Genomic DNA, 22458 nt, shown 5'->3' with positions numbered 1-22458 from the left:
TTGCAGCAAAACTCAAAGAGGAATTACTAAAGTAGAAATACTAAAATTAAAAACAGTGAGAGCTCTTACCTTGATCTGTGATGACGCAGCTCCTGCAGCAGTTACACAATCATGAGTAGAGCAGCAAGGAGAAAACACCCAAGTCTTCCAGCTGAGTCAATTGTGAGGATCTCTGACAGAGAAAGAACAATCACATTAAAATAAGTCTTGCACACCTGAAAAAACTGTGTTCAGTTAGTGGATTACTGAAATGAACATTTCAAATGTCTGCATATGGAAGAGAAATCATGCTTAAAGGTAACGAAAAATGGTCAGTAATCACACTGCAAATTACAGAGCTGTTGACTAATTTATTTACTTTTCTTCCCTACTTTGAAAGAAACAAGACATACTGGTCTGAATCTGCTGCCTCCAAGTTCTTCCCATATTTCTGGAATGTACCTCCATCATCAGTTGTTCTCTCCTTTTGTTTAGAGTTTTACCATGAGCAATTGATAACAAAATAAATAATTCCTGAACTGCAGCATTACTATATTAAGCATAAACCTTGAAAATCTAAGCAATGAAAGGTAAAATGCACCAAGGCCAGTGTACTTGAATTTATCTAAGACCAAAGTCATCTGCTTCTTAACAGAATATCGATATTCAAGTATTTGTATTCCAAAGCATTGCTTTTACAAGATTTTTGCAAACATACAGGGGAAAATCTGCTGAATATATATGATACATAATGCAATAGAAACCACTAAGCAGTTTCTGCTTGGTTTTCATGGAATGTTGACTCAGGAATGCTAAATATTCAACTAGCCACTGGCTTTCATCTGCACACCACTTGTTAGGTTTTCTGTAGGCTCTCTCTTACATTGCTCATTTTGGTTCTCACATTGATGAAATTATATGTTGATTTCACTGAAGTAAACCAAGTTGTGGTTTTTTTTTTGGGGGGGGGCGGGGGGGGGGGGGGGGGGGGGGGAAGGAAGAAAAGACAAGACATAACAAAAATCCACACCATTTCCAAAATTGAGAAATAAGCATTCATATCTTTCACATGGCAGCCCACTGGTTGAATAAAGCAGTTTTACAGCTAAATATTGTGCTAATTCCAAATCCTGTATCTTCCATTGCAACAGTGTAATAAAAACCCTTCAGAATTCTGTAATCTAACCTAATTACAGAATATAATTCTATAATTCTAAATCTAATTAAAGCAGGAATGTTAATGGCGTCCTACATAATTAATAGTGCTACTTGTTCACAATATAAACCTAAGCAAGTTTATTAGCACTTTCTAGATGTACCTTTCTGTGTCTGAGTGTCCCCCTCTAATAGTTAGGACTAATGCCAGCAGGGCAGCAGCTAGCGGTGCTTGCAAAAATCACTTGTCTCTATTAGAATGCATGTCTTGAATTGCACAGCGACTGGCAGTGACACTTGTTTTTACATGCAGCTATTCCTACAAATATTAAGCAAAAATGTGAAACATCAACTTCTGTTCTCAATTTAAATGCAAATTCAAGGACACAAACATACTCTTGGGAGCCAAAGTTATCCATAATGCATTTAATGAAATGTGCCAACATGAAATTTTGAGTGTCTCTTTAAAAGGAGGTTACAATACAAAATGAAGGTAAGAATACTGTTGTATTTTATGTCTACATGTACTTTTCATCATAAGGGATTTTAAAGGGGTCTAAATAAATAGGCAGTATAACCACTTCTGAGATTTAATAGATGACAAAACCAACCATTAACTGCACTTTGTGAGAGTGATTATTATCCATTTTGTGACAACAATGGAGAAAAAAATGGTATTAACTGCACTGAAATAAAAGGATGCTATTTATTTTGAAGTTTACACAATCACTACAACAGTATTTGAGCAGTTTACTGAAAACAGCTTAGGGAACATATTCATTAACATTTAAGGCCCAAGTACAAATGCAGAATTGAGGTCAAGGCATTGAGCAACTTTCTCAAAGGGAGACTTGATCAAGACTGAAGAGCTCAAAGGTATATAGAAACAAACCCCAAGCTCAAGTTTTCCACTGTACCCCTATTTGAGCCACTGAGTAGTAGGAACCTATGAATGACCAGTAACATAGGTCCATACTATATATGATCGGTGTGTCAAGTGGCAAGATTCAAATAATTAGGCACAAAAGCTTAATTTTTTTATGATCAGGTCAACAGCACATTAACTATGTACAGGCTTTGCATGTACACACATATACCTAATATCTAATTGTAGCTTTCATCATTATACTTATTCCAATCACACAAGGCCATATGCCACACAAATTTCTTACAGAATGCCTTATTAAAAATTGATTTCTTTTTCCTCTACTGTCAACATGGCTGAAGAGAGATGAGTGCCTTTTTGTTGTATGCTTGCAAGTAGGACTGACTCAACAAGATGGAAGCCCTATCTCCATGCTAGTTTGGAAGATCTAAACAGGGCAGTTCTAGAAAATGCCAATTGAAGGGAATAATAAAGACCCAGTTAAAATAAAACAAACCAACCAAAAACCTCTGAAAAGATCCAGATTAGAGTAATGGAACAAAGTGACAGAAAAGATCAGATGATAGTTCTCTGAGCTAAGGACAGAATGAGTGATCCTGAGCAGCCAAGGGTAAGACAGCTTCCCTGAGTTGCACAAATAGCCAACAAACCCCTGCAACCCTGCACGCCTGCAGGAGGAGCCCTTGAGGTGAAGTGGGAAACTCCATTTTTGTCCTGTTCAAGAGTGACCACAGCCAGAATTTTGTGCTACAGGAATGCGCTTAACTGCTGAAACTGCTCTGCTGCTTCATAAACCTTCTTGAAGCTACCATCTCATCAAAAGAGAAGTCACCAAGAATCAGAAAGAAGGAATACTGATGAGCTGTGGGCAAACTCCTAGAGTCCCAGCAGACAATTCCTTCATGAGGGAATGGCTATTTGGGCAGCTGATTCTGATAACTATTTCTAACCACCCTAACCATAACTGCTGCATACTTTCAATTATATGGCTGGTAGGCTGTAGAGTGAAACTAAGAGTTTAAACTTTCGAAGTGTTTTGAACACTGTAACTGATTTTAATACTTAAATATGATCTACTGTGCTGTACTACACAGTTCATTTCAAAGGCTTTTTTAATCCCTGTTGTTATCAAGATGCTTCAAAAATACTCAAACATGAAAATCTCTAGAGTGCATACAACCATTTATTGAAAAGATGTAAGAAAACACCACACATAGAAAGAATGCATTGCACTTCTAGAATAGTCCGTTTTCTTTCCAATTAGACCTTATAACCTCAATACAGCAAACATCATATTCAAGTGGAAAAATTAAGACTGAAGGGGTGAAAAAGACTACCACAAAAATATTTAAATTCATTTCTACTAAGAGTGAACTGTGGAATTTTCATCTTCATTTGAACAGCCAGGCATCAACAGGCAAAACTTTGTGGACTTTGGTTTTCCTACATGAAATTTTTCCTTGCAGATAAGAAGGAAAGTTTCAATAAGAAGAAATACCAGAAAAAAGTGGCAGGATTTTTAATTACCATTTGCTTCCCTTGAAAAGGTAAGAATAAACATTATTATGATGACTTTCAACAGCAGCTCATGATTTTTTTTTTTTCCCCTTAAGGTGACAGATTCTGAATTAATCTCTAGAAAGCATTTACTCACACTGACCTTCCACTAGCAAGGCTTAAAAACACAGCAACTGAAAAGCATCAGCTTCAATTCTAACGCTTCTTTGAGGGCTTACATAGGACTGCTGCTTTGCACATTTATACAGTGACAGATGGTCATGACACTTGGTGCTCTGCTAAACAGAACTGGAATATTCAAAAATCAATTCTATTTTATAGTCCTCTCAAATTACTCATTCTTGTACAAACTGGCGTAGAAATTAGTGTAAATTGTTAGTATTAGCTGCAAGAATACTTACAAGGTATTCTTCTAAGAATACATTGTAATAGACAATGCAGCAAAACTGAAACAGGTTAGTTTATAGAAAATCCGGAAGTGTCACTAAACCTAGGGTATCCAGATAGATGATGCAGCAAATTCACTTTGAATTTGTTTCTTGTCTACTTCAGTCAGAGCTTCTGTAGTTTGTAGCTTCAAAAAAGATAATGGTGTGCTTTTAAGTTTCTGTCACTGAAGATAATCCTGATCTCTGCTAACCCATTTTAAAGAATTAGGACCACAGAACTCTACAACGTGGACCCATCCATTACTCTTCATCAGTGGTTTTGGTTCTTTTCTGGTTTTCTGTATTGTTCTGTTCCTGAGAAATGTGTACTCACTTTCTATTTACTCACTTCTTCCTGTTGTGACTGTATTTACAGTGTCTCTAATAATTAACTTTCTTTTTTTCCCCTAGGGCATAACACCAATGATTTATGCCCTTTACATGATAATTCATTTTTCCTTTGGTCTTTGAATTATAACCTCAATCACAGATGCTTTTTGTGCTTTTTTCCTAGTCAAACATTTAAAATTTCAGCACAGGACATCTTGCCATCAACCTCTAAAGAAGTTTAGGAGAAAGTACACATCAGTGACTGCCAAAACAAGATGATAAATCTGTAGGGAAGAAGCTCTATCATCCTGAGACAAAGTTGTATTATACATCTCCTCCTTCACAATTATTTCAAACTTTGAGGATGATTTTAATAATTAAACTGAAAAGGCCTTTTAGAAAATCAATTTTCTGCCCATCGGATAGTAGAGTCCAGAGCTGATAGGTCATTTCTATGTGAACATAACATTATAGTCATTAGTACCTTTGATATTCCTATGATTGACCTACCCAGGCATTAATATATAAACAAATTATGGCCTTACAAATTATGGCTTTACAAATTATGGCCTGACACAACTTTAAGGGCTCTGCTTTCACAAAGCCACAATTTAAACATACTGCAACACAAACAACATAGATAGTAAAAATTCACTGATCTTTGTGCTAATTTGTGTATTGGTCTATTGTCTTTCCAAGAGTTTTAATGTAGCATGAATCAACTGTAGTAATGCATATAGCAGAATCCATCCTGCTCTTACACTTCTAACACAAAAACAAAAACACCAGTTGCCATAAGATTATAATCATCAGCTCTGGAGACTGGTACTTGGGAGTTTTTTTTCCATGTGAGGGTCAGGGTTGCACACAAGTAATTCAGGTTACCTTTTTAGGTCTTGCTTCAGCCACATCTTATGGGCAGAACTCACTGAAATTGAAGAAATCAGCAAATTAACTTTCTTTTTTTCCCCTCATAGGGAAATTGATTCTTATTAGTGTCATCAGAGTGCTTAAAAGCTCTAGCAAGGGACCAGGACTATGACTCCACTGCAGCAGGTGCTATACAACCAGAAATCAAAACCTCACTGTTCACTCAAAAGAAAAGAAATAGAATAGTTCTTAAATGTGTGTATTTAATTAATATTTATATACTTTTTACTTTCTTACACATATTGAACACATTTTCTATAGACTTATTTGCTTACTGAATTAAAGTATTGAAGGTGTATGAAAATATTCAAATACTGCAAACCCCTATCAACTTGATTTCAAGTATTCTTAATCACTACAAAAATTACAAACCACTTATATTAACTATGCATTTAGTTCCACAGGAGACAATTAGTCTTTTCCATTAATGAATAATTATTCAGAGGTTCAGTTTGGTGCCTGAGTATGAATAATCAACCACCCAGAGACTGTCCACTATTCTCTGCTTATCTAAGAACAAAAAGCATTACAAGCAGTTATCCCAGAGAATTATTAGTCATCCAGTACATTCCAAGCAGGGAGATAAGGAAGGACTTGGGAAAATAATCAACACCTGTGAGCAATAGTGAAGATACTGTAGCAAGAGACTACTGTCATTACAAAATGTCAGGAGAGAGTGCAAGTTATGACAATCTTGATTAGTCTTCATCGTATCATCCGTATTCTATCATGAGTATTCTGAATGAGACAAGACTCTTGGGTTCGTTCTCCAAAAGCCCTCAAGAGCAGTTGATACCTACCTTGGAGAAGTCTAGATACCCTGATAAAGTAAACTCATCCTGTCCGGACAAGGTAAAAGGAAGTCATGTGACACTATGCCCTTGAAACAGCAACAAAAGTAGACCAAAATGTTTGAATGAGCAAGTTTTGAGAAACATAGTCATGGACAACAGCCAGAGAACAGCAGGGCATGCACAAAACCAGAGTTCATCTAGCAGACACAGTGAGGAAGACTATTGAAGACCACCAGAGGACCCCCAACAACCACCTAAGAGACTGTGTGCACATGTGTATAAACAAGCATTTACATAGAATAATGAGTTCTAAGAAAATTATGAATATATTAATGGTTTCTTGGAAAACTAATGCATATTTATGTTTTACCCAAATAAAAAACCTCCATAGTTAAACCATCATGCACACATGAGGTGGAGCAATCCCCTCTATGTCCAGTGCTGAAATAAAGGCTGTCTGCTTTCTAAAACCCCAAATTGAGTCTTAAGAGAGCTCTTTGACCAACTTTCACAGTAACACAGTAGCATTGACTCTGCACACACCCAATCCTTGGCCATTTCCCAGTAAATGTTATGGGATCTTCTCATCACTATGTTTTAATGCAGTTTAGCCTACAATGAACTTGCACAGAAGCAGGACATACTGAAGACACTGAGAAAAAAGCCAGCAGAAAAGTTGTATGGAAGTGGCAACGGCCCTGTAGTATTCCTAGTATTTTTTTGCTACCCAGTGGGATACTGTTGAAAACTACTGTTGATTGCACACTTACACATGATGACTGCTACAAACAGCTAGTGGTCATTGCTGAGGTAATGAGTCAGGTAACACACACTGGGGTGGTGGGGCAATTCATTTCACTACTAGCTCACTTCCAACCTAACCTATTCGGAAATACACATCACACAGTTCAGGGTCACCATTAAAGCCTTGAATTGCCAATTCCAGCTCAATTTACAAGCGCAGCCCTTGAACACTGTGTGCACGCACGAACACAGCACACACCAGCTCGCGGGACGCCTCCTCACAGGACCTTTCCCGCTGCTCTCCGCTTCACCTCCACCACCCCACATCTCCCAGCACTGCCGTTGGAAAATGGCTGTTGCAGCCGAGGCGACCTAGTTTAAGGAAAGCTAATGCTTTTGTCTACCCCACTGATGGGCTGAGTGAAAAAGCGAAAGCCTTCCCGGGAATGGTCGGGAGGCCGCCTCAGCTGCCCCGCTTCCCTCGCTCCGGCATCTCCTGGAGGAGCCCTGTTTCTGCGTGAGGGAGCGGCAGGGTGCGGGAGGCTGCGGACTTCGTCCCGCTGTCGCTGTGGCCGGTTTCGAAACGGCACGAAGTCGCTCTGACACAACTTTGACAGAGGCCAAAAGGGTGCATTCCCCTGGGAAGTTCCACCCGCTCCCCCGCCGAAGCCAGTCCCGAGAGAGGGGGCCCCGGCGCCGCAGCCCGCCCCTGGCTCCGCGCTCTCCCGCCGGGGGCCCCATCACTTAGCAGGGACCACCCACCTGCTCCGCGCTGGGGGCTGCCTGCGCTGGACGAGCGAGTGAGCGGGGCCGCAGCCGGCGGGCAGAGGAGGCTCTTAGAGGCGCTTCTGGGAGCCGTGAGGAGGAAGGGCCCGGGAGACGGGAGCGAAGCCCCCCCTCAGGGGCTCTGAGGAAGGCACAGGCCTCCCCGTCCTGCGGAGGGTACCGGGACAGGCTCGCGATCGCCCTCCTTGGAAGGCTCGCTCTGGTCCCCGCCTTTGTGTGGTACAAGAGCTGCTCCGGGCTCCCCGAGCAGAAGTTCACAGCAGCCTGATGCCCTGGTCCTGCAGATACGTTTGTTCCTGAAGGAGGAAATGGTGAGGTAAGTAGGCTTGGACAGTTCAGCCACTAAAATGAAACTTACAAGGTTTCTGTAACCGAATGAACTTTCTTACTAGCAGAACTGGAATGGAAAGTTAATCCAAAACATTCCCACAGCAGGTGAATTTAACTTGCGTACACAGTCTGCAGTGGGGGAAGAAACTGAATAAAGGTAAGAGATGCTGTTACCCGAGGGGCTGTTCCTCCTGCGTTTTACACAGACAGGTCTGACAGGATTTGGCAGCGCAGTGCTGTGAAGGGGAAACGTCCAGTCCAGCGAAGGTCTCACTCCTCTGCTACACCATGTATTGCCCATGCTATTAGACAGCTCTGGGACAGGGGCTCATTTTACATCTGCAAGAGAGGGTATTCGTGCAACTTTTCTAGATTAGCCGCCTCATCCACCTGCAGAACCATTTCATTACTGTTCAGTTTTTTCAATGTATTCCTCCCTATGTGTGTGGGATGCCTACCCTCCTCTCTTTCTTGTAGACTATAAATCTAAGAGCAAGGTCTCTAGGATAAATGCTAGAACTTTTGTTTAGCTTTGTTAGAGATGGCGAGCCAATTTAGTCCAACCCGCCCCCCCCCCCAAAAAAAAAACAAACAAAAAAAACAAACAACCAAAACCCCCAGGTAACACATAGTTCACCTTCTGCATCTTCACTGTCCCTTACCCAAGTCTGTTTTCACAAAGCAGCATCTGTAGAGTTACAGAGCTGCAACGGCAGGTACACATGGGTTACCTCAAGGTTTATTTCTTGCTCAAACCTGATACTGCATTCCGAAACATGTTAACAATGATGCACAGAGCCCCAAACACCATTTCACAACTTCACTGCCCAGTTCTAGCTACCTGGTGCTCATTATTAAACTTTAGGAACAGAATTTTCCTGCTGAGATGCTACTGATCTCTTCCCTCTTGTATGCCACTGTCTACAGGCTTTGTTTAAGAGTAATATTTGTAAATGCATGCTTTTAAAAAAAAGAGCTCTCCATTTTGAAGCCGCAGTGCAATACAGGGAATATATTTTATGTTGCTCTATATGCATTTCTGCAGGTCTAGTCACTGATGCCCGAGTAATGTCTTACTGAATATTCATTAAGAGGTCATATGTGAAAATCCCAATGAAGACATGCAGTAATACCCAGTAAGGTCCAAAAAACAACTTTTTGCTCGTGGTAAGTACAAAGCATTCCAGTAGAACCATGTTGTGTAAACTTGCTTATTTCTACATATTCTGTTTTGTCATAGCTACTAAGATATTTAAGAGAGGTGACCATAAATTCTCTTTGGCAAAAAAAAAAAAAACAAAACACAAAAAACCCACAACAAAAAAATAACAAAACAAAAACAAACAAACAGAAAACCCAAACAAACAAAAAACAAACAAAAAAAAACAGATAAAACTAAGGAAAAGTTTAATGCAAGGATGCATTTATTTTTTTACTGATATTCTCTTGTTCTGCAGAATTCCACAAGACTATCTTCTGTAGAAGAAGATGAACTGTGCTAAACCCATACATGCTCAGCAAACTACACAGATTATTCTAGAAAGCAGTATTATCATGTTCTGATTTCAGGACTTCATGATCTCAGTCCTTGATACCAACCTCTTCAATACAAGGTTGAATTCTTCTATGAGTCTCAAAGCCTGCACATGAAAGAGAGTCTTAACAAATCAGCTTTGCAAAGGGTGTAGAATTCTGTATTAGGATTCTGGTATAAGCCAAGGCACAAACACTTCATCCGGTAACACCAATGCTGCCTCTAGAGCGTCACTTGACATAGCATTTCTGGGAGCTCAGTACTACTGATACTGCAGCAAGCTATAGAACTACAGCCTCCAGTACTACCAAAGTCAGTCCCTGACTGGACGTGATTCCAGGTGTTCTGCAGAATCTACCCTTTCTACAGCCAAGAACCAGGTAGATTGTAGGTTTAACAGCTGTCATTCTGGTTAAGGGGCACAGTAATACTTAATAGCATTATAGATACCATGTCAAAACAAAACAGCCAGTACTTAAGTGTTGAATATTTGTAGCATCAAAATCTAAGGTTATACTTCCTTGGGAGTAATGCTGATCACTTTACCTTACAATGGTGAATCTCCACCAATAAAAATTAAAAAAAAAAAAAAAAGCCAACAAAGCTACCATTATAGAGACAAAGTATCTTTCCCAGGTTATCAAGGCCCAGACCCATATTCTACCAAACCCAGCAATAAAATCCCATGACCCACCAGTTGCACAAGAGCTTCAGAACTTATATTCTCTTCACCACACACACACACACACACACGCACGCACGCACGCACGCACGCGCGCGCACGCACGCGCACACGCGCACACGCGCACACGCGCACACGCGCACACACGCACACACGCACACACGCACACACGCACACGCACGCACACGCGCGCACACACGCACACACGCGCACACGCGCACACACGCGCACACACGCACACACGCACACACGCACACACGCACACACGCACACACGCACACACGCGCACACGCGCACACACGCACACACGCACACACGCACACACACGCACACACCTATAAACAGAGAGGTTTTATATCCTCTCCTGCTGTATCACAGGAAATTGCTGAACCCTCTGTTCCCAGAAAAGGTTCTTTAATAGTCTCCACCTGTAGAAAGACAACCCCTCACCTCCAGCTGGGATCAATTTTGAATTAGCCAGGTGAGAATGACTTTGAGGGTTTGTACAGCCTATTACAAGTTTTCCTAAGAAGAGTAAGAGATGTGTGCTTCTTCTCATCCTTTTCCCAAGAGGAAAAAAGAATACTTTTGCATATGAGATTGTACATCAAACTGTAAATAAATATTGTTGTACGTGGAAGACTTTTAAAGTTTATCAGCAGCCTGCATACAGAGTTGGCCTTAAGGGCTCTTGTGTGCTTTCACAAACTTTATATTGTAGTGTTTCACTCTAGAAAATGAGTACAGTTCTGTTCCACCTTTTATAAGAAAAAGCTGAGTGTTTCAATGATCCATTAAGGCACATTTTAGTGGGAAAAAAAAAACCTCAAATCGAATTTATGAAAATCAATGTAACACTTTCTGAAAAAAATAGTTTTTACAGATATAATACAGTATTCAGTTTTTTTTTGCAGGAGAAAGCTTGCTTATGTCTTTTGGATGGGTAGTGCATTACAATATAACAGCCTCTGGATAGGTTGCTGTCTCTAGAATCCATAGCAACAGCTTAGACAGAAGCCATGGGCCAGGAAGAAATACTGTTTAAAGCCCAAGGATATCCATTTTCCTGGATAATTGTTTATACCAAGAGGAGTAGTTTCAAGGGGAGAGAGGAAGAGAAACATGCTGGTGGTGTTCAAGGCCAGGTTGGACAGAGCCCTGGGTGACATGGATTAGAGTGAGGTGTCCCTGCCCATGGCAGGGGGGTTGGAACTAGATGATCTTAAGGTCCTTTCCAACCCTAACTATTCTATCATTCTATGATTCTATACTTCTATACTTCAGAGTGCCCAGCCGCATCAGTATCTATGACACTCAGGCTGTGAAGATCTTGCATTTAGTCCCAGTACACAAACCTGTGCAACAGGGAGCTAAACCTGTGTTGCTTACAAGGCTTACAGGCTTTTCTGAAGGTTAAAAAAAAAAAGCCATTCCAACCTTGGGTAAGGATCTGGTGGTGTTAAGATTGTGACTGTACTCGGAGCACTCCTGCAGGATGTGGTTTTAGTAGTAAGTTAGAAAGTCACAGATGAACAGATTTTGCCTTTGCCTATGTTAGGAGACATGCTACAAAACCCAGCGGTCCCTTAGAAGCAGCTGAAACCCAGTTTCACTGTTACACATTTGTTTTGTAGAGACGTTGTCCTAGATATGGTCTGGCAGAAGGTACAGTGGTCAGACCCAGCACTTCCATTGTTGTGAATTGGTTAAGCAATACCACTGAGTGTCACAAACTTAGGGAGAAATTTGTGAAATTGTTGTTTTTCTTAAATTCTTACCTACTAGAGGCAGACGAAGAGAGACTACAGGATAAGCAAAGGTTTCCATCCTGTCTGGTTTTAGCAAATGCTTGATATTGTACTTCATGTTTCTATCTATCTCAGGAACCAGAAGCAAATCAAAATCAGACTGCATACAATAAAAAATAGTATGCCACTTGATTGATGCAGAGACTGTACTGAAAGAATAATAAGACAGTAAGTTCCAGAGTAAATGTTTATTGGATTATGGGCATTATTGTTAACCTTTTGGATAGAGAGAATGGGTAAAGTACATCGTTTTTACTGGAAAATGACTGACACCATGGCAGAGGGGCTGGAACTAGATGATCTTAAGATCCTTTCTAGCCTTAACTATTCTATGATTCTATGATTGTAGAGATCATGCACTATATGAACATTACATCTTAATTAAGATTTTTGTTTGTTTGCTTTTCTAGGGTAAAAATTAGAAATTCTACAAGAGTGACACTACCAGTAAAGATGCCATACTTAATGAAGGGAGTTCAACGTTGCAGTCCTGTGAATCAGATGCACAAAGTAACAGGAATTCTGTTAAAGAACGTACTGGGCATCAACAAACAACAATTCAAAATTTCACGTGCAGCTTCTCAGATTAGTTCTGAAAAGGCAAACTCTTATAGTTATGTCATTGTTGGAGCTGGATCAGCAGGGTGTGTATTAGCCAACAGGTTGACAGAAGACCCTCTCAGTACTGTACTACTTTTGGAAGCAGGCCCTAAAGATACTCTTCTAGGTAGTAAAAGACTGATGTGGAAGATTCATATGCCTGCTGCATTAACATACAACCTCTGTGATGAGAAATACAACTGGTATTACCACACAACGTCACAAAAGCATCTGGATAACCGAATTCTGTACTGGCCCCGTGGGAGAGTATGGGGTGGCTCCTCTTCTCTCAATGCAATGGTATACATTCGTGGGCATGCAGAAGATTATAATCGATGGAGCAGGGAAGGGGCTATTGGATGGGACTATGAGCATTGCTTGCCTTATTTTAAGAAGGCACAGACACATGAACTGGGGCCAGATCAGTATCGAGGTGGAAATGGACCCCTGCATGTGTCAAGAGGGAAAACAAACCATCCCCTTCATCATGCATTCCTGGAGGCAACCCAGCAAGCTGGGTATCCTTTCACAGATGATATGAATGGCTATCAACAAGAAGGATTTGGCTGGATGGACATGACTGTGTACCAAGGTAAATCATAAAGGAGTCCTTAATTTGTGTTCCTGACTCACCAGTGGTACCTCAGAAAGCATTTTGGAATATGAACTTACAAGCTGCATGAATGCCATTTGGTTGGTTACATTGCTAAACAGCTGTGGCACTCTGTATTTACACCCCATTCATTTCACAGCAGTTTGCTATTAGTCTAGTGTGTATTTCACTGAAAATTGCACTGCCATGCAAGTCTTGATTCATAGTTAAGTTTGGGAAGGAGAACAGGTTTTCAGAATTTTTGATGAAAACTGAACATGACTGTTTTGCTGTTAAATATAAATATATATTGTAGGTCAAAGATGGAGCACAGCCAGTGCCTACCTTCGCCCAGCCATATCACGCCCAAATCTGTCAGTTGCAGAGAAGACACTTGTAACAAAAATCTTGTTTCAAGGAACAAAATCCATTGGTGTTGAGTATGTGAAAAATGGGCAAAGGAAAAAGGTAAGAAATTTTTATTTTCCACTGTGAAATGCATGAGTCAAAGCAAAATCAATTTTTTAAAAATTTTAATAGAAGTGGCACTTTAACATGCAAAATGCCTGCTGTTCAGATGCTGTGTTGTCTTTTCCAGTACAGCAGTAGATGATACTTCAGCTGAATTGAGTTAGAGATGAAGATCTCCATTATATTTCCAACTCTTGGTACTGAGGGAGCAAGCCATAACTTGATGTTACACAAGAGTATTACGTAATGTTTCTGTTTGTAAACTGCGATGCAATCATGTACTGTTTCAGTGTACTGAATAGGGTGATGAAATGCTGATGTTTCTGAAAAACAATTCTGAAAATGCTGTTGTGACATAGGAAAATCTGTAAAAGCTGGATAACAAAATGGATGACTCAAGGGGAAACAATGAGTTGTTCACTTTATTTTGCCATTACATATTGAGTTTTGGGATAGTAATGAAACACAGTGATGAAATGCTCCTTATGGTTGTTTGTGGAATGAACATTTTTCAGTATCAGTCCAACTTCCACTGAACATGACGTCATGTGGAAGGAAGCTTCACTTGCCATTACAACTTAACTGTGGATAAACAGTTCATTTTATGCAGCTTTCAATCCGTTGACTTTCATAAGACCTCAAATATTCCCATTTCCCTTAACATTCCCCTATTACAGCTGATTATGGAGTACATAACCAGGAAATTGCCTAAAAGGGACTTGTATGTTAATAATTAGACAATTATAAAACAACTAAAAAGGGTAATAGCAATATCCTAAAGGGAGGACAGTACAAATTTTGCTGGTTTGAGTTCAGCAGGCCTTACAAGACTCAACAGACAAGTGTTCTGTGACTGAACACGTGCTAAAAGTTAAAATGCAATTTAAATAAACTGTTCTGTCATTTTTTAATGCGCAGAACAAATCTGTTCTTTTCTAAGTGGATTGTAATGATAATAATTTTGACAATGTAAAACAGAACTTGAAGAAAATTTAATAATTTTAATGAGCTGTTAAATGTCTGTGAAAACAGTGTCTCTACTTGCTGTTGCTGTGGCAGTGTCAAGATGAATTCTGTTGGAGAAAGTGTTGGAAAGCTGAATAAATGTGATCAAAGACCTTCTGAATACTGGACGACTTTAACCACAAAATTCTTTAATTGCCATGGATTTTCATACATATTAATATATGTATGAATTATTCATAGTGAATAATATATATTTAGAGTACACCTTCAAAGGATTTCCCTCCCTCCCAGCATTAAACTTGCAGGGCTTCTCTGCTTTTAGTTTCTGGAAAATTTTATACCTGCAGCATGGAAGAGCTAATAATTTTATTAAGTTAAGAACATCTCAATGAAACACTTGATTATATTAAAGTGTTCTTGATTTTACAGTCTATTTTAGGTAGGATCTCTTTTACATCAGTCATCAGTAAAGTTAAAAGATCATTAAAATCAGATTCAGGCACAATTCAAAACCTGTTCATCAAGCCAGTGACTTGTTACCTCAGTACACACTGAGAGCTCCCAGGACTCCCATAAACCCTCTGACAAAAGTAGGGAAGGTAGGCTGAACATTCCTGGAGTTTCTGAGTTCAGATTCAAGCAGAAAAGTGTATTTAAAGGGGACAAATGTTTGTAATGTATCATAGACTAAATAACTCATACAAAAATATTTCAAAGTCAGTTTTTCCTCTTTGCATGTTAGCTTTAAGCACAGTGAAATACTGTATGTGGAACAGGAATAACCACAGTGCTGACTTTGCAGTAAGTGTAGACCCAACAAGCATCATTTGAACACTACCTGGAACAAACTGGCACCAGTTCTGTGTGTACCTAAGAAAATATAAATGAGTTATATTTGTATAATATGCAAAATACATATCTAGGTCTGGATTCAGCACTTACAGGCATGCCAAGTATTAGTTTTAACAAACTAATAATTGCCCAGAGCAAAACAATAACAAACAAAAAAACATTAGCACTGGCTATCTGTCAGCAATATTGGGTAAACAGTGTGGGGAAAAAAAATACCAAAATTCATCTTCTTACTATATTTTGATCTTATTACTAGCAACAGTCTCACTCACCATCATTTTGTATAGCTGAGGTGTTATTCAAAAAGGACAGGATTACTACAGTTTAATATTGTAGTAATTCCATGCTAATCTGTTAACACTTCACCATACTCCAGGAAAAAATGGCACATTTTAATGTTTCTTTGGAAGGCAAATGTCTCATCTGAAACAAAACCAAGGAGTTACTCATGGTAGCACCTTACATTCTATGAAATTAGAGAATGAAAATGAGCAATACCAGATATGTTTGCTTGAACTGTTGTGGGTTTTGCTTGCTAACGAGAAGTTTGGGGCGCAATTTTGTGCCTCATCTGATTTTTATCTCACTGTGGCCACGCTGATAGAAATAACAGATACAAGTTATGGTGTTATTTTTGCAAATGTATGTTGCTTTAAATCATTGGACTAGCTTAGGTATTATTAGAATTTGCATAAATTATAAATGTTGCTTACTTTATGTTTCTTCTGTGGTGCAGTTATTCTGTCTTAAGTACAGGTGAATCTCAGATCCTTTTCTCTAACATGCAACCATTTCTATTCAGAAACTTGGGGTGGATATAAAGGATATCTTACATTCCAACAGGCAACATAAGTGTGATGAGGGAGGATGGAGTACATCTAACATGTGTGTGTTCATGAGCCACCTTATTAGAATAGAAGGAGATAGTTTGAACGATGTTGATTTCACCCACATTTGTCCTCTTTCAGGGAGTAGAGGGAAAAGCAGGAGGGCACCAATATTTTCTTACTCCATGCAGTTTTCCCTTTTAACAGTGGAAAGCACTAAGTGGTATAGTTCTGATCCTAAATGTAAATAATGTGGCAACAGGGAAGAGGTGGCAAAACAGAATTGTATATGTGCCTCCAGTCAGAGTTCTCCCAATAGTGCTTTAGTGTTTGAGGGGTTTCTGAGGACTACAGTCTACAGACTAGAGAGCTATGAAACCAAGCATTAGTCTTGGTTATTATAGAAAATAAGCTCCTGATAATTTCTGAGCTAGCATGTCTCTGAATTCAATGCCTTCTTTAAGAGCTTCAGTTTAGTTTACAAATTGATACTGAAACTGGAAGAGATGCTTAGCTGACTGGTCCGAGTATCATAGGTATTTTTTTCCTAGCAAGCAGCAGAGGAGTCTATTGGCAGCCACAGTACTGGCTGAGCTGAATGTCTGTGTGCCATACATACAGTTTGAAGGGAATATAGTAATGATCAAAGTGAAAGCTTGATCGTTTCTCTCTGCAGAAACTCCTGGCAGGATAAGAATACATTTAAAATGAGGAGAATGTGGGGGAAGGGTGTCTAATCTGGATCAGAATAGCATCTGAACATGAGTAACATTTGAAGCTCTTGACATGTTGGTTGCATTCAGATCAGGCTTAATAATGTTAGGACTTTTGTGCTCATTTCATTTTAGGCTTTTGCCAGTAAAGAAGTTATTTTAAGTGGAGGTGCCATAAATTCTCCACAGCTGCTTATGCTGTCTGGGATCGGCAATGCAGATGATCTAAAAAAACTGGGGATCCCTGTTGTTTGCCACCTTCCTGGTAATTTCATTTCTTTTAACCTTACATCTTCTTATGGATGCAATTCAAAGACCATTAGATGAAATGAATCCATGAAATTATGTTGTCTTTATGTCAGGTTGTGTGGACTGAAAAGTATGTGTTACAAATCAGTGGAAACCTGCTTTAATTTTAGAATGGAGCAATAAACTCCTACACTTCCTTCACTACATTTGATAGTGAAAATTGCCTTTCTAAAAAATGCCACTGAATACTTTTTAAATAAAGCAGTATCCTTATAATTTAGAATTTCAAATTAATTTTGATCCACAACAGATTGTATAAACTCCCACTGTCATATATATTCAAAGATAGAAGGAATAACATGAAAATTTCCTTAAAACTAGAAAAGCATGTACTGTATTTAGAAGTCATCTGGCAATTTTAGAACAAGTGAAGTGCCTGCCATTTAACTATTTTCATTCTAGTTATGCTATGTAAAATCTTATTCTGACATGAGCAAAAGGCTGATATGGTTTTAGTTATCACTGCTTCTGAGTTTAGTTCCCATTTATGCTATTTTCTGGTTGCAAATGCTATGTATAATTGTTCAGTGTGAAATAAATAACTTCACACCTCTCCTTTTTTTCCCCTCCTCCCCAGGAGTAGGCCAGAACCTTCAAGATCATTTAGAAGTGTACATCCAGCAAAAGTGCACCAAACCTATTACACTATACAATGCACAAAAGCCAGTTAACATGGTGAGAATTGGTCTAGAATGGCTTTGGAAGTTTACAGGTATGAAACAAAGTATGCAATCATTCTACCATTGATTGAGTTAGAATTATTACAGTCTTTTACCCATGAATTCCAAAGTCTGGGAGCCTTCATATATAAATTTTTTATGTTCTGGGAAATAACTGGAGCCTGCTTGCTATTTCTTTCTTTCTAAATCAGAATATTTCAAATATTTATAGTATCTGAATTATGGTGTTAGTATTTCACAACTTATGCTGGGTATATGTGGCTTTTTGCCATGCAAGTAAATATCGAGTGCTAATTTACGGTTTTAAATGGATACAAAAATAACATAACATGAGGTGCACTGTACACTCTTAATCTTTCCCCTTCAGGGCAGATGCTGTGGATGGCTCTGCCCGATACCTATGACTGATGGAATAACTATACTGCATGTCATGGAGCATGCCGCGCAGTAGTGTCAGGATGCTGCAGTCAGTTCCCTTCACATCTGTTAGGATCCTGGGACCAAATCCGCCTCTGGACTTAGATGCTAGGCCTGCTAGTTACAGTGAGATAACTGTAATATCCCGCTCTCAAATAAGTGGAATTTCCAAAGTTATGCATATTTACATGTATCTAGTGATTGAAAAGAAGATGAAAGTGATGCATGTTGCTTAAAATACAAGCTGTTCAAAATGGATTTGTGTTCTTTGCAATTGTCACTGTGTATACAAATTATTCATAGTAGGGAAACCAAGGGTTAAGAAGTGGATTTCTTGCTTTTCTGATGTCTTTTGATAGCATATTCTCTCTCATTTACACTCTCTAGGTGAGGGAGCGACTGCCCACTTAGAATCTGGTGGGTTTATCCGAAGTGAACCAGGGGTTCCTCACCCTGACATTCAGTTCCACTTTCTCCCTTCTCAGGTAATTGATCATGGTCGGGTTGCTTCCAAAACAGAAGCTTACCAGGTGAGTTGCTGTAGAATATCTTCCAGTAATGTTTTGTAGTGATTAGCAGGAAGGCTTATGCTTTATTATAAATATTGATAATTTGGTTATATAATGAAGAATATTTTGTTCAGCATAACACAAAAGAGCTGGCTTAACCTCCAACATGGGAAAAAAACCCATGAGCTTGTTATTTGATATTGCTATCAAAATTTTTACTTTTAATCTCTGGAAAGGTAGGCATGTATTGAACTGCTGTTTAAGTACTTGCAGTAATGAAGCACCATAGTGCAATTGATTAAGGACACATTTGCGCTAGATGCTGTACAAAAACTAAAATGAGGTGTTCCCTCTTCCACTGCAGTTTAGACAGAGGTTTAAGTGAGAATGTATGAGGCCATCGACATATTCACTGGCACAAATCCAAGACCTATGGTCTTGATCCAAAAGTGTGTGCTCATGCTGGGGAACTGTTCCTGAATACACCTTTTTCTTCTTGCTAATTTCTTCAGTGATGATAGGTCTGCTTGCTGATTGTACTTGAATGCTCTGCTATTAATAAATGGGAATGGCTGTATCTCAAAAGAACAGTTATATTCCCTTCCCTTATGAAATATCATATTTACTGCAAATTTATATAAAAAGAAAAAACGTTCAATGGCATTTTCCATTAGCTCCATTTAATGCTTACATTTACTTAATTTGTAAAGACTGTCCAAACTGAAAAAATAAACTTCATACTGAATTTGGGAGTAAGTCTGGTGGGACTGTGTCATGAGCATAGTGTGGGTGTTGCAGGTCCATGTGGGACCCATGAGGAGCACGAGTGTGGGCTGGCTAAAGCTGAGGAGTACAGACCCAAATGACCATCCCATCATTGAGCCTAACTACATGTCAACAGGTAAATGCAGCCTCACCTTGCTCTGATGTCAACTCACTTCCTGCCTGTTTCAGTAGCAGATTTCTATATCTGCTCAACACCAGAAGTGCTGGTTGGTGCATTGTTATTTATTTCTTATTTATAAAAAACAGCTGGTATCAAGAGGCCATTGTGCAAAACACTGTATAAACCAAAAAGAATTACCTGTTGGGGATGCAGTCAGGGTTCTTATGTTTGCTGCATCATACTGTTCATCCACTCCTCTGCTTGTGAAGGAATGGATCTGAGACTAGTGTCCTTGGCTAGACAGTGAAATAAAGAGCAAATCTTCGTAACGTACCTATTTCCTTTTGAGACTTTGCAGTGTAAGTGATGGTTTTGTTCACAATGAATGCATATCTGTGACTTTGAAAAACATCCTACGTCATTATGGCTTTCAGCAGTGACTTACAGTATCACACAGTATCACAGTATGCTAGAGATTGGAAGGGACCTCAAAAGATCATCTAGTCCAATCCCCCTGCCGGAGCAGGAACACCTAGATAATGTTACACAGGACTGCGTCCAGGCGGGCTTTGAATGTCTCCAGGGAAGGAGACTCCACAACCTCCCTGGGCAGCCTGTTCCAGTGTCTCACCCTCACTGAGAAGAAGTTCCTTGTCAAGTTTAAGTGGAACCTCTTGTGTTCCAGTTTGCACCCATTACCCCTTGTCCTATCATTGTTTGTCACTGAGTAGAGCCTGGCTCCATCCTCGTGACATTCCCCCTTTATATATTTACAGACACTAATAAGGTCACCCCTCAGTCTCCTCTTCTCCAAACTATAGAGACCCAGCTCCCTCAGTCTTTCCTCATAAGGGAGATGCTCCACTCCCTTAATCATCTTAGTTGCCCTGCGCTGGACTCTCTCCAGCAGCTCCCTATATGACTTAACCTCTAGCCTTTTCTCTTTGGCGCTATTTTTTTCTGTCATGCACTCTGTATGTATTCCTAAATTAAGGGTGTACTTACAGTTTTCTTGTTTTCTCTCCATACAGAAAGAGACATTTGGGAATTCCGCCAATGTGTCAAGTTGACCAGAGAGATCTTTGCTCAGAAAGCTTTTGAAAAATTTCAGGGCCCTGAAATTCAACCAGGAAACCATGTTCAGTCTGACAAAGAAATAGATGCTTTCATAAGGCAGAAAGCAGAGAGTGCTTATCATCCTTCCTGCACCTGTAAAATGGGTCACCTTTCAGACAGCACTGCTGTAGTCGATCCCCAAACAAAAGTAATTGGTGTTGAAAACTTAAGAGTAGTAGATGCTTCAATAATGCCTAGTGTTGTAACTGGTAATTTGAATGCCCCAACTATTATGATAGCAGAGAAAGCTGCAGATATAATTAAGGGCCTCCCATCGCTTCAGGAGAAAAATGTTCCTGTATATAAGCCCAAGACCTTGGAAACACAGAGATAAAAAAGTGTTCTCACCCCCTAGATCTTTTGCTACTTAACAGCTTTCATCAGCATGTTGGTGTCTCATACTGAACATGCCAACAAAATAAACACCATGCAAAACAATGTATCCTATTAAAATAGCTATTAGTTTGAACTATTCTCTTCTCTAGCTATTGTTTGTTTGTTTGTTTGTTTTTAATCAGGTGGCTTATGCAGCTTATTTCATTTAACAGGGATGGGGCATCCACAACTTCTCTGGGCACCCTGTGCCAGTGCCTCACCATCCTCACAGTTAAGAACTTCTTCCTAATGTCTCATCTAAATTTCACCTGTCAGTTTAAAGCCACTCCTCCTTGTCCTGTCACTACACGTCCTTGTAAAAAGTCCCTCTCCAGCTTTCTTGTAGGTGCCTTTTAGATACTGGAAGGCTGCTCTAAGGTCTCCCCCTGGAGCCTCTCAGTGCTGAGCAACCCCAGCTCTCTCAGCTTGCCTTCATAAGAGAGGTGCTCCAGCCCTCAGCATTTATGTGGCTTCCTCTGGACCTTTTGTGGTACAACTAAAATCTTTTGTTGAAGAGAAGCTATTTCTAATGACAGGACAGTTGTGCACACAAACCAAAACTACTGTGCAATTTCACAAGGAATAGAAGTGATTAATGCATGCTATTATAATATGCCTTGTTATTTAAAGGAAGGACTTTAACTTCCCAGGATTTAACCCAGGATAACAGTTAGTCAGTAATCCCCACGTCCTCAAAAGGTTAAGTAAATGTAAGCTTTTATGCGATTTCATATTCACAGGCCAAACTAGTTCATATCAGAATTAACAGGACAGAGAGGAATCTGTCAAATGTGGAGTTTTTATGAAAGGAATGCACAGTTTACAAATCCTCACTGAAAAACAAACTTCACCAAACTTAGGAGTCTGAATTGGATAGTATTCAGAAAGAAGACATACATGAGTTATCAGAAAATTACTTTCCTGAAAATTGTAAAACAGGAGCTGATATTAATATATTTTGTTATATAAACAGAATTTGTATATTATCTTCAGATGTGTAAAGCAAGATACAGGATTGAAGTTTTCTCCATCAAACTTTCAGGTACTCATTTAAAGCAACATATAAAGGCAAACAACTAAAGAAATTGAGCTCATTGAATGAAATTGAATCAATTGAATTGTTTGGATTTATTAAGTATTCTAAAATAACTTTTGACTAAGCAGCTGTCAGATTTTAAAAGCAAAAGCTTCTGTAGCCTAAGATTGATCAGGACTTGAGGTAAACAGAATAAACTTTTTTT

At 39.4% G+C, this 22458-nt stretch overlaps 1 protein-coding gene and 1 long non-coding RNA gene across 3 annotated transcripts in view; one reads left to right on the top strand and one right to left on the bottom strand.

Moving 5' to 3' along the window:
• The window catches only part of LOC134159590 (uncharacterized), a 31413-nt gene extending 25358 nt beyond the window's left edge, over nucleotides 1–6055 (bottom strand). Inside the window, exons 1-2 of the long non-coding RNA XR_009963191.1 lie at nucleotides 6027–6055; nucleotides 70–172 (exon numbers count right to left, since the gene is read on the bottom strand). This is a non-coding gene — a long non-coding RNA (uncharacterized LOC134159590). The remainder of the gene's footprint in view (nucleotides 1–69; nucleotides 173–6026) is intronic.
• A 1607-nt stretch (nucleotides 6056–7662) lies between these two features.
• Nucleotides 7663–21311, top strand: CHDH (choline dehydrogenase). 2 transcript variants are annotated; one of them, XM_062610668.1, is made up of 9 exons: nucleotides 7663–7866; nucleotides 8926–9047; nucleotides 12315–13096; nucleotides 13413–13564; nucleotides 17061–17190; nucleotides 17812–17946; nucleotides 18719–18861; nucleotides 19639–19741; nucleotides 20758–21311. In XM_062610668.1, exons 3-9 carry the CDS (start codon nucleotides 12358–12360, stop codon nucleotides 21174–21176), a joined length of 1821 nt encoding a protein of 606 aa, XP_062466652.1. In that variant the 5' UTR covers nucleotides 7663–7866; nucleotides 8926–9047; nucleotides 12315–12357; the 3' UTR covers nucleotides 21177–21311. The 2 variants fall into 2 exon arrangements, with proteins under 2 accessions (XP_062466652.1, XP_062466653.1); XM_062610669.1 differs by lacking the exons at nucleotides 7663–7866; nucleotides 8926–9047 and adding an exon at nucleotides 11973–12072.
• The last annotated feature ends 1147 nt before the right edge of the window (nucleotides 21312–22458 follow it).

The sequence above is a fragment of the Pezoporus occidentalis genome, unplaced genomic scaffold (assembly GCF_034315485.1).
Source record: "Pezoporus occidentalis ecotype Australia unplaced genomic scaffold, CSIRO_AGI_Poc_V1 ctg149, whole genome shotgun sequence".
Lineage (NCBI taxonomy): Eukaryota > Metazoa > Chordata > Aves > Psittaciformes > Psittacidae > Pezoporus > Pezoporus occidentalis.
The sequence above is the reverse complement of the archived record's forward strand: the minus strand, read 5'-3'. Positions and strand labels throughout refer to the sequence as shown.